The sequence below is a fragment of the Otolemur garnettii genome, unplaced genomic scaffold (genome assembly GCF_000181295.1).
Source record: "Otolemur garnettii isolate 467f Iridium unplaced genomic scaffold, OtoGar3 scaffold00144, whole genome shotgun sequence".
Classification (NCBI taxonomy): Eukaryota; Metazoa; Chordata; class Mammalia; order Primates; family Galagidae; genus Otolemur; species Otolemur garnettii.
The window spans coordinates 3,514,840-3,527,257 of record NW_003852539.1 but is presented as its reverse complement, the minus strand read 5'-3'; the positions used below and the strand labels follow the sequence as shown (position 1 = coordinate 3,527,257).

At 51.2% G+C, this 12,418-nt stretch overlaps 1 protein-coding gene across 1 annotated transcript in view; it reads right to left on the bottom strand.

Moving 5' to 3' along the window:
• Nucleotides 1-752: 752 nt before the first annotated feature.
• The window catches only part of HEYL (hes related family bHLH transcription factor with YRPW motif-like), a 12,439-nt gene continuing 773 nt past the window's right edge, over nucleotides 753-12,418 (bottom strand). Inside the window, exons 2-5 of the mRNA XM_003798993.2 lie at nucleotides 6,623-6,689; nucleotides 5,537-5,620; nucleotides 4,319-4,400; nucleotides 753-1,685 (exon numbers count right to left, since the gene is read on the bottom strand). Coding sequence (XP_003799041.1) covers nucleotides 1,012-1,685; nucleotides 4,319-4,400; nucleotides 5,537-5,620; nucleotides 6,623-6,689 — 907 coding nt within the window. The 3' untranslated portion in view covers nucleotides 753-1,011. The remainder of the gene's footprint in view (nucleotides 1,686-4,318; nucleotides 4,401-5,536; nucleotides 5,621-6,622; nucleotides 6,690-12,418) is intronic.

Below are 12,418 nucleotides of genomic sequence, written 5' to 3'. Positions count from 1 at the left end.
CTGAACCCACTGTGTGACCTTGAAGGGCTGAGCCGCCTGGAGTTGTCCTTCCTCTTGCCCCTCTGCATAGCTATTTTTGTCCAGCCTGACAGCCCCTGGCTGTTCCAGCAGTCTGGGCTCTGTGAGCTGGATGCAAACCAGGCAGCACAGACGTCTGGTGCCGAATCCCAAGAGGATTTCTCTCTGGACACCGCTGCATGAGCTGTGGCCCCTTCTAACTGTGCACCCAGAGGTGGAGTGCAGTGATGGCAAGGGGCAGGGGCTGGGTGCTCTGTTGCCCAACCCTAGCTTGATCTGTGAGAGCTGTCTGAGGCCTGGTGTGAGGACACTCTGTCACAGAGCTTTGCTTCTGCCTAGAAGCCTCCCAGACAGGCTTGTCAGGCTAACTGTCCACAGGGACCTGCCAGTCAGTTGTGGTGGTCGGGGAGTCTTCAGCTGAGAAGAGGGTGGGAGCAGGCCCCACTGTTGTGAGGAAGGAGTCTGTTCTGTGGTGCGGTGTGAGGCAGGGGCCAAAGATAGGTGGGCAGGGCAGACAGAATTCCCCAGGAGACCTCTTTGTGGTCCCTGCTCAATTACTATTTCCAGGAAGTGAGGCAGACACTGTTGCAGCCCCTCAGCCTGGGTAGGCAGCAGCCAATCCGTGATTGCTTCCGACTGGGGTCTGACCCCTCCACGGAAATGTCCTGCTTCAGGCCATTGCACCATTCGTTCCCAGACCCAAGATTCATGCCTACTGCCCCACGCATACAACTCCAAGACTCATCTGTGTAGGTGAGAGATGGGACCAAGCCTTAGATCAAAGCTTGTCCAGAAGAGTTGAGTGGATAAGTTGGGTGAACAGTGAGGAGGAGAGAAGGGCAGGAGGAGGAGAAGGGGGCTTCCAATGGCTGGTGAAGGTGCCTTCATCACATAAGCCAATCCATGAAGCAAAACAGAAAAAAGGTAGTGCCGTTTTCAGAGCTCCTGGAAAAAGAACCTTCTTCACTCCTGGGGGTAGGGGTAGAAGCCAGCTCAGAAAGCCCCGATTTCAGTGATTTCGGAGACCCAGGAGTGGTATAGCATGGCCCCTGCTGGCCTCCCAGCTGGCCCTGGGGAGGATGGGCTGGAGGTGGGAACAGCCACATAAGCAGCAGGTCTCACAGCACCAGGAGGAGTGGGGGAGGAAGACTGCAGGAGGGGAGTGATGTGGCTGCTCCTGGCAGCCCTGCTGCTGGGGGCCAAGGGCATGGGGGCAGCTGGCCTCTCTGGGGGGCGGGCCCTCCGGGTGGAAGATGCTCCTCTAGTGGGCAGCAAATTCCTCCGGGCTGGCAGGATGGTGCCAGCGGCTCTGCGAATGGGAGTGGATCGGAGGGCTGGGATGGGGTAAGCAGGAGAGGAAGCACCGGGAAGGACAGGGCCAGGCACTCTTCCCAGGATGGCAAGCTGGCTGCTTAGGGCTGGCAGCCCCGGGCAACTATGAAAGAAAGACCAGGGCCAAGCAGGGAAGGCCAAGGGGCCAGTGGGTGTGGGCGAAGGCTCCATCTCAGCTGCATAACTGTTGAGGTGGGAGAGAAGGCGAATCCGGACAGGGTCTGCACGGCTGCTGGGCCCTTCCAGGACACCCAGGTACCTGATGACCTCGGTGAGGCACTCCCGAAAACCAATGCTCCGGAAGTCAAGTGCCAGGGCTCGGGCATCAAAGAATCCTGCAAAGGGAGGCACGATGAGGGCCTGCCATGCACAGGCAGAGGCATGGAGCCCAGGGTCAGACTGTCTGACTTTAGGACCTGCATCTCCCACACAATCCCTGGGTGACCCTGGGAATGTCATCAAGCCTCTCTGATCCCCAGTGTCCCCATTCACAAAGTAGGACTAAAAATCCCTACCTGGGATGGAGGGCGGTGGGCCAAGAGGATCAAACGAGTTCACTAAATTATGAAGCATTATAAAATGTAAAGTATTGTTTCATCACAATTCATGATTAACACTTCGCGGCCGAAATAGCTTCAGTTAAGTAGACATTTGTCAGGCATGAAAAGGCCGTGCTCATGGAGGTGTAGAAGAATCCAGCCTGCCAACAGGGGTGGGGAGGTGGTGGCAGTAGCCATCAGAGATGGGTGGCCCTTGGAGGTGGCATAGTGTAGCAGTGAGATAGGAGGTCTTTGGAGGTCAGCCAAGCTGAGTTCAAAACCCCTCTGCCACTTAACTAGCTGCCTGACCATGGACAAGTCTCTTCCTCTCTCTATGCCTCCACTTCCTTACCTGTGAAATGGGGATATGATAATATCTGCTCCATAGAGTTGTGAGGGTGAAATGAAATATAACAGTGGGTAGAGAATGCTCAAAAATGAAGTTATCCATCACTTAAATTACTGGCTTGGTGCCTGTTAGCATCTGAGTTTGTCCCCCAGCTCAAAAGGCATCTGGAAAGCAAGACCCCATTCTGGTCCTCAGCTGCTAGCATCCAGTCAGGGCTCCTTCTCTTGGAAGGAACAGTGAAGTATTCATAAGGAATACTCCTGCAAGTATTCACTTCCTCACTGCCTCTCCGTCTGTTCCTCTCTCAGCCAACTTCTGGGCAAAGGCAGGCAGAACAGCTCTAGCCACCACTGGCCTCGTGACTATGGTGGCAGATATCTGGTCCTTGGTTCATGGCTGAGGCCCCCAGAGAGGAGAGCTGGGTGGGAGACTATGTTTGGAGTCAGGCCACCTTTCAGGTGAGACCTGGCTCTGCGGGATACTTAGCTGTGTGAGTTTGAGCAAATTCCTTCACTTTTCTGTGTTTGCTGTTCTTTTCTAACTAAATTTTGCTAAATTTTTACTAGGCACTTATTTGCATTGTCTAATTTAATGTTCATAGACCCTTTCATTATTCCCATATTGGAGATGAGGGAGCTGAGGAATGGAGAAGTTAAATCTTTTGCCCAAGGTCATGAAACTGGTGGGTAGCAGTGCCAGGATTCAAAGCCAAAGCCAGTACTGTAAACCATAGTTATGTCTTCCCAAAAATACTTAGAAAATGGGGATGACAACCACCCCATCTTCTGTGTTCTTGTGAGAATAGGTGAAAGCATTTTGAGAACTGTAAAATGCTGCCCACATATTAGGCACTATTTTATTTTAATTGGATAACCATAAATGTAATTTTTTTTTTCCTGGTGTCATAGCTCACAGCAACGTCAAACTCTTGGGCTCAAGAGATCCTCCTGGCTCAACTTCCCGAGTAGCTGAGACTATATGCACATGCCACAATGCCCAGCTAGTTTTTTTCTATTTTTAGTAGAGAAGGGGTCTCGCTCTTGCTTAGGCTGGTCTCAAACTTCTGGGCTCAAGCAATCCACCTGCCTCCGCCTCCCAGAGTGCTAGAATTACAGGCACAAGCCCTCTCACCCAGCCATAAATGTAATTTGAATCGCCCTCACTGGTTCATCAGAGAAAGAACTCTCCTTAGTTAGCAGTGCATTCCTTTGGTAGAAGTTCCCAAAGGGGCCACCAGCATCAGGGTTGCAGGATGGGCTTATTAAACTTGCAAACTCCTAAACTTCAATTCAGATCTACTGCCCCAGGATCTCAGGAGGGGGAGTGACCCATGATTCTGCCTGCACGCAGATGATACTGTTGCACACAGAGGCTTGAGAAGCATCAGGTTGGGCCACTTAAAATGCAATTGTCCTCTTCTGGAGTATCAAGTTAGGTCTTTGGGACTTAGGTCTTTGTGGCCAACGTCTGTGGAGCTTTCAAGGCTTCCCAACTGTGAAATCACTAAACACACAGAGAAGCTTTGTGTAGACAAAATTTCCATTTGTCTGGAAGTCTTTTTAAAGCCACAGTTCTATTATTTTATTGCAGTGCCCTAGCTGAGTGACATTTGCAACTACCATCCTGAGAGCTGCTGTGAGTGTGACTTATCACCCCAGCACTGCCAAGGATACAGCAACAGCCCAGAAGGCTAGACCAGGGGGTGGGGGTACCAGACCTCTCCCTAGGTTCAGGTGGGATCCAGTGAGAATCAGTTCATTCAGCGGAATTCTCAACAAGGCCAGGAGTAGGACCAGTGGGAACAGTCTGTTATAGAAGAAAGCCCCTCTGGGGTCTGAGACAGGAAGGAGGTGAGTGGAGGAAAGGGTTGGGATAGATAGAGACAGTGAATGTGGAGAGGAAGATGCTGGAAGAAGAGATGAGTTTTACACTGAGCCGGCTGGGTCTGCATTATCCCCTCCATAGACCCAGCCCTGTGAGGGCGAACACCATGCTTACTTTGCTCACCAGTGTACCCCCAGGGCCCAGCCTCAAAATATTTGTTCTATAAAAGACTCTTGAGAGAGAAGAGCATCGGTACCTGTCCCACCAGTGGCATGGAGCATTTTTAAGTGATCCACCGTCATCTGTAACACCTCAGCTTTCTCCAGCTTGGACGAGCCCTGTGGGTACAGAAGACAGAGTTGAGCCCTGCTGCTGGACCTTCTTGATATTCTCACCTTCCTCCCACTCCGCCATTGCCAGCAATCGGGCTTCTGCTCTGGCTAATGTCTCCAAATGTAGACCATCCTCTTCAATTCTCCTCTTGGTCCACCTGTCCACTGTATTGCTGCTGCTGATGCTTCCTGAAACCTCTCCTTTAATTTCCATGACACCACTTTTTCTGGGACCTCCTTCCACCCTGCCTCTTTCTCTCTGGTCCCTGAAGTTGGTGGTGTTCTCATTGGGCACTGGCTCCTTTCTCTTCTCATTTTGATGCTCTCCCCAGAGGACTTCGTCTACATCCAAAGCTGTCATTGTCACCAGAATACCATTCAATCTGCCTCTTCAACCAGCTCTCCTGAGAATCCAACTCCAGGCTCAACTAGCCAAGATCTAGTTCACTCAGCATTTCATCCCTAAGGCAGTTGCTCTTCCTCTGTTCTCTCTCTTGGGAAGTGTTTCCCAAGCCTCCAGGAGCACCTGCTCTTCCAGGCTCCTCACAGAGACCCTCGAGGGAAGACCCAGGTCTAGTTCATAGCTGGTCCTGTGAAGGTTTGAGTGAACATCTGCGGAATGACTGACTTGTTCTCACCAGTACAGGGAAAGGCAGGTGCCCGTGTCCTGTGCCTTGGCTCATAGGGTGAGAATCTTAGAGGCTATGTCTCTTTCAACTGTCTGATTCCCCACTGTGGTCCCCGCTCCCCAACATGTTCAATGTCAGAGTGCTCACTCCCTGAGTAGCCATTTGAGCCATTTTCAAATAGCTCTGGAAATGTCCGTAGTAGTGCAGAGGGAAAGGAGGCGTTAGAATCACACAGTCCTGGGCTTCAATTCCTTACCTGTGCAATGGGCATAATAATCCCTCCCCCTTAGGATCATTTTGAGGCGTTGATTCAGTGGAATGTTGGGACATAAAGCCACAACACCTGACACACTTCAAGTATGCATTTCCATTCCCTTTGTGCCCTGGTCAGTGACGGTAAATGATCACAGCACCACAGACAGCCACCACCCATCAGTAAGAGATGCCAGGAGAAACGAGCCTTCCTGCCACCCACACAGTATTTCCTCCAGCACAATCGGCAACGTCACATACCTGTTTCTCAAAGGCAGTGGGGACCAAGCGCCGCAATTCAGAAAGGCTGCTGTTGATACGGTCTCGGCGCCGTTTCTCTATGATCTAAAACACAATGACAAGAAGCTCCACGCAGGCACTTTACCACGGTTTCCAGTGTGCCTGCGTGGACATTGATTCATATTTCCCCTCTCACTATTTTTGTGAGGGAGATAAATCTATCTTACTTTATAGAGGCAAAAACCAAGGCTCAGAGAAGGACAGAGATTTGCTTAAGCTGAGATCACCCAGCAAGGGAGTGCAGACCCAGTACTAGAAAACAGTTCTCTTGCCTGTGGGAATGACACTCAAAATGCAAAACCATGGTACAGCAGGGCACAGCCAATCTGAACAGGGACACCAGCCATAGTGTCTAGTAGGCCCTGGAGGGCCCTGCTGGGCCAGGGTTGCCCCAACAGTTGCCAGGTGGGAAGGTCGCAGGAGTCCCCCATATTGCTCTTGAGCTGCAGAGCCTCGGTTTCCCGCTTCCTCAGTCTGCCCTCACAATACTGGTGGCAGAATACCAGGAACAGGGCAGAAGTCATGACCCCATTTTATGGAGAAAGAAAACAAGGGCTGGAAGGGAGCGGGTTGTTTAGAGGCTTATGGTGAATGAGAGCAGCTGGTCTCTGCCAGACCTGTGTCTGTGCCCCCAGTGTGGAAGCACAGCAGCACCCTGGAGGGTAAGTGGAGCTGGAGAAGATGGACAGCAGCCCCTTCCTCACTGGAGTCCCGGAGGAGACAGAAGGTAGAGGGAGGAGACGGGAACAAACAATAATAATGGCCTATTGCATGCCAGCTCTTATTCAGAGGTTACACTAATTCACTTAATCTTCAAAACAGCCTTTTAAGGGAGGCACTGTTATTATTCTAGTTACACAGATGAGGAAATGAGGCCCAGAGAGGTTAAAGGGCTTGCCCAAAGTCACCCTGGTAGCTACTGGCAGAGTCAGGATTTGAATTCAGACAGTTAACTTCGGGGTGAAATTTCTGACCAAGGTTCTCCTGGCCAGGGGGATCCAGGGCAACCGTTTGTCCGGCAGCTCAAAGGCTGAGGTGGGCACTCACCCCTCTGCGTTTCTTCCTGGCTTGCATCTGCGAAGGGCTGGGAGTGGACAGTGGCCTGGCCATCTGGCTGGAGAGAAAGAGAAAGGCTGGTTTTTCAGAGCCCGCGGACCATCTTCCTGGCCTAGGCTGACCTCAGAGGCTGGGAAGAGCCGCAGGGAGGTTGTGGGAGGGGGCAACAGCTCTCCCGGGTCCCCGGGGGCTCATTTCTCTCCCACCCAAGCCTTCCCAAGCCCCATGAGCGGCCGCAGGGGTCTGGGCTCTTGGCCCCGACTGGCTCAGCCTCACCCCTCGGCCCTCGCGGCGGCCGTCGGGGAACCGGGAACCGCGAACCTCGGCGTGGCCGCTCCGGCTCCTGCAACCCGATCCCGGGGGCGGGGCGGGCGAGGGCACCGGCCGGCGGCGGCGGGGCCGGGCTGGGCGGGTTGGGTTTCAGAAGGAGCCGCTGGGAACGAGCGTGGAAAGAGCAGATGCCGCCGCTTCCCACGGGCCGGGTGCGCCGGCCGCCCGCCCTCGGCCGGCCTGCAGCTGCCGCCTCCTCCCACGCGGCGCGGCCCGGGGCGAGGGGGAGGCGGCATCTGGGTCACAGGCCCCTCTCAGATGCTCGGGGACACTGCCCTGGCCTCCCAGAAGGCCTCGTCCCCCCAAACCTCGGCCTCCCCTCCCATCCTGGGCCTTCTTCCCTCTGCAGCCACTGCTGAAAGATGGATGTTTGCTCGCACCCCAGGAGCTCCCATTACAGAGAAGAGGCTCAGCCCCAGGGCTTTTCCTGTCCAGACTTTGACAAAAATAATCTCCAGCCTAACTGCCGACCCTCCTAAGGCTTTCTGTCCCAGAAGCCTAGGATTTGCTGAGACCCACTGAGATGTCATTCACTTGGCCAACACACTGGACCTATGTGGGCCCAGGGTGAGTGCTGGGTGCCCTTAGCGGGTCCCAGCCCTCCAGACACTCACTTCAACCTGCCATACATCTGAAAAGGAACCCGTGAGCTAGGCTCACCCCACACCTGCTCCTCCCATCATTTCCTCATTCCAGGGAAGACACCCCATCTTCCAGGCCTGCAAAGTGGAAACCTGATGCGGTCTTAGATTCCTCCTCCTCACTCCCACCTCATCAAAACCTGCCCAATTCCATGCGTTCTCCTCTACATCTCCACCAGCCCTCGGTGCTCAGCCACTGTCCCTGTTCACCTGGATGACTGCAAAAGCCTCTTGTCAGGTCCCTTTGCAACCTCTTTACACCTTACAAGCCTGTCTTCACATTGCAGGCAGAATGGTCATTTAAATGCAAATTTCCTCTTGTAAAACTCCTCAGTGGCTCCCCAATACTTTTATTTTATTTTATTTTTATTTATTTATTTATTTATTTATTTTTGTAGAGACAGTCTTACTATGTCGCCCTCGGTAGAGTGCCATAGCATCACAGCTCACAGCAGCCTCCAACTCCTGGGCTTAGGTGATTCTCTTGCCTCAGCCTCCCAAGTAGCTGAGACTATAGGTGCCCGTCACAATGCCCGGCTGGTTTTCTGTTGTTGTTGTTGTTGTTGTTGTTGTTGCAGTTTGGCTGGGGCCAGGTTTGAACCTGCCACCCTCGGTATATGGGACCGGTGCCCTACGGGCTGAGCCACAGGTGCCGCCCCCCGATACTTTTAGATTCAAGGCCACCATCCTTCAAGTGCTCAGTTGGTCTGTGTCACCTTCCAGACTCAACTCTCTTGCTCTGTATACTCCAGCCTATGAATGCACTAACTCCTTCCCACTATTGCATACACTGTCCCCTAGCCTAGAATTCTCTGGTCCACCCCATCTCGCTACCCCAGGCCCCAGTCCCTTTGCCCAGTAACTCCGAGCATCCTCCAGATCTCAACTCAAATGTCATCTCCCTGGGGGACTTATTCTGACATCCCTCCTCCCTCTGCTTGAGACTTTCCCAGCATCCTGAATTCACAGTATTTATGCCAGTTTATTGAGTTTTTGTTTTTTTGAGACAGAGTCTTACTATGTCACCCTCAGTAGAGTGCTGCAGCATCATAGCTCACAGCAACCTCAAACTTGTGGGGTCAAGCTATTTTCTTGCCTCAGCCTCCCAAGTAGCTGGGACTACAGGCACCTGCCACAACACCTGGCTATTTTTTGTTTTTAGCAGGCCCATCAGCCCTGCTGCATGTGGCCAGCACCCTGACCACTGAACTATGGGCACCAAGCCCTATGCCAGCTCATTATTTTACATTTATATGGTTATTTGACTGATGTCTATCTCCAACAAATCCATAAGCTCCATGAAGCTGTGAACCACATCTGTCTCATGCACTACAGTAACCCTGGTACTCAGCAAGTGCTTAGAAGTTGGCAGAACTCCTGAGAGAGCTTCCTTCTCCTGTCCTTGTCTTTGGCATCATTAGGGAACAGAGAGGTAAGCACCATAAAATCTCCATCATAGGCCTTTGTGGAGTGGGGGTATATGTAGCTTACCAGAAGTGTCCCAACCCATGTGACTACTCTTGGCATTTGAGGTGGGATCGTTTTTTATCAACTGCTCAAAGAGAGAAGTTTGCAAAATAGACCAGACAGCATTTTTCAAATCCTACTGTTCTATCCCTGGCTTTGGCCAGCCACATCTGGAAAAGGCTATCTCTTACCCAAATATCTGGACAAGCAAAACTAATAAAAAAGCCTGTAACAGCTTCTGGGAGGAAGGGACCAGCAAGGTAGGTCCAGGGCTCAGATGGCCAGATCCTGAGATCTGTAGGGCAGCTTGTTTACAAAGCTTCCCTGGTTCACTGGGGACAAGCCCCAAGAGCCAAGGTACACTAAGAAACCCGGCCTTTGTTCCCCCCAGCTGGATAAAACAACTCTTGGGGTATTGGGTTAGCCTTGCACACGTCACTGCCTCTGGGCCTGATCCCTCCTCTGGGACCATTTGTTGAAGGCTGACGCACCCATTTCAGGGTAAGGCAGCTCTGCCCTCCCTTTTTTCCAGTCTTAAGTCAATTTTTCTCTGCTATATTATCCCTCCTCCCCTATATCTCACAGGCAAACTTTGCTTTGCAGTTTTCTTGGCACCACTGTGTATATTTCCCTCCATTGAGCCTTACAAAAGCCCCATTTGACAGATGAGGATGCTGAGCCTCAGGGAGCTAAAGCAGCTTACCCAGCCCACACAGCTGCTAAGGAGCAAAGCCAGCAGGGAATCCATGTCTTCTGGCTCCACATTCAGCATTGTTTCCCTTATAATTCCTACTTCCTGTCTGTCTGAATAGCCCTCCAGTCCCCTTATCCTTAAAGCTCCCAAGAGCCCAGTCAGAGTTCACTTCTAGCCTGTGATCTGGCCCTGACAGTGGGAGGAGGTGTGGGAGCTTCTCATCTGGGAGTCTAACTATAAGGCAGATTTTCATGGACCCAGAAAAGATATGTTGACCATCAACATCAAAATCTGCTCCATGGGCCTTTAGTGGCTCCTAGCCAGAATACCAGGGTGGTCAGGGTGGGGGGCTTTTGAGGTGGTCCTGACCACCCTTAGTGCTGACTCTCCCTGGAGACTCCCTCATGGAACTCTTGCAGTTGACCCCACTCATTTTGCATCAACCAAAGTCAGAATCACAATGTCCCAAATGATGATGGGATCTCAGAGAGTACTGAGCACATACATTTGTAGAAGGAGGAAACTCAGAAAGGGGGAGGGATCTTTCCCAGGCCACACAGCAAATCGGAGTAAAATCCACAGCTAGCGCCAGGTCTACTGGCTCTTAAACCCAGTGCTCTGGCCAGTGCACACTACACGGTCATCATCCCATCATGTACATTTCAGAGCCAGTACTTTTTGTTCTAGAAAGCACTTCCACATCCATTTGTCTCATTTATTGCACAACAGCCCTGTGAGTTAAGTATTATTTGGGTCATTTCGCATTTAGGAAAAATAATCCTTAGATAGGTGGGATGACAGAGACACAAAGAGTTAAGAATCATGCCAGTAAGTCCAATCTTCAGGTTTCCAGTCCCTTGATTAGAACATGCTGTCTTGTGAATACGGTGCCCTCAAATGAATGGAAACTCCTTTAACAACAGCATTTATTGGAAATTGCCTTGTGCCCAAACAGGGGACTATGTGCTTTATGTGCATTACTTCATCAAAGCCTCATCCGGTAAGGCAGGTATTAGCATCTTCATTTTGAAAGACAGAAAGCTGAGGCTCAGAAAGGGGTAAAGTCACTCACCTAAGTTAACGGTGGTGAAGTACAAACTCAGGTTTATCTGACTTCAAAGGCTACCATGTGTCTTGAATCACGTGGAAATGATCCACAGACCCTGATTCAGTGTATGACACGTGACAGGTGCTCCTTAAATATTTACAGTGGGGGGAGGGGAGGCTGTATTCTCAGGGACCCAGTTCCATGGGAGCTCTGTTCAGGGACCCAGTTTGATGGGAGCTCTGTTTAGATGTGGCAGTAAACTCCCACAGGGCAGATGCCCAGTGACAGTCAAATGCACCTTCCTCTTATGTCTCTGTGTGTGGGAGGGGATTTGTGCCCTGCCTCTGACCTTAGGAGACTGGCTGCCCTGGTCCTGTGGCCTTGTCACTGTTTGTCTGGTTTTCTTTGTACATGAAGCTCTTCTTCCCTGAGAGTTCCCTGAGGGCAGAGGCTGAGCAGGATACATCTGGGCCCCCTACACGGGCCCAGGGTCTGGGCCACAGCAGGCATCGTTCAGCGCTCCCTGAATTGAGGCATTGATGTCTGCTGGGGGGAGGGCCCTTTGGTGAGTGCTACAAAGAAGCATCTATAAGTCAGCCTCTGCCAGATGTCCAACTGCTTTCTCTCCTCAGAGGGGGCTGCTCTTCTAAGAACAGTCCTGAAAATGGGCTCTGTACATAAGTACTGTATTTATAGGGAAAGCTGCCCCTGGACCCTTTCTGCCTCCATCTGAGCAGCTGCCCAGATGCCACTACCTTTGAGAAGCTCTCCATGCCATCTTTGGTGTTGAGTGACCTTTCTCCGTTTAGATGCCCTCACAGCCCACTGTCTGTCTGTCTTTCCATATTGTCCATTGTATAACCTGGCACGTCACTGACCAGGCCACAGTATTGTGAAGGACAGAAGCCTGCTCTGATCAGTTTAGCTCTCTGGCATTCATTTTATGTCCCTGATCAATGAGGACCCAATAGCACTAAATTTGAGACCCCTCTCCACCACCATTTACATCGTGCTGGGTTCTTCCCATGCCCCTAGCAGGCACAGGCTCAAAGAATCGCTTCTCCTAACAGTGTTTTCTGCTAAACAATTAAGAAAGGCTAATATGCTGCCCAGAAAATTGTATTATATGCCTCAAAACCTGTTATGCAGAATGCAAGAGGGGTATCTATTGCCCTATGACTATTATAAGCTGTAAATAATTGGCAGTTGGTGGTATTTTACTGGGATTTGTGATTGAGACAGGATCCCTGGTCTCAGAAAGCTGGAAAGCATTGAAATTATGAAATGCCCTCAAAAACATCCCAAAGAAGTAACCAAATTCCCCTTCAATTCTATTCTAGAGAGTCAGACTTGGACGAGCCAAGAGAGATGAAATTACCCTCTTCCACTCTTATCCTCCTTTATTTTACCTCAGCCACATGGTGAGTTGATTGCAGATTTGGGGCTGGGACCCAAACCTGCAGACTCCCAGTCAGTCCCTGCAGCTCTTCCAGGGTGCCCAACACTAAGCACCGTATGTACATTATCTCCTCAGATTTTCCCAATACTCCTGTGAAATTGGTTCTATTATTTATGCCCATTCTACAGACAAAAAAAAAAAAAAAAAA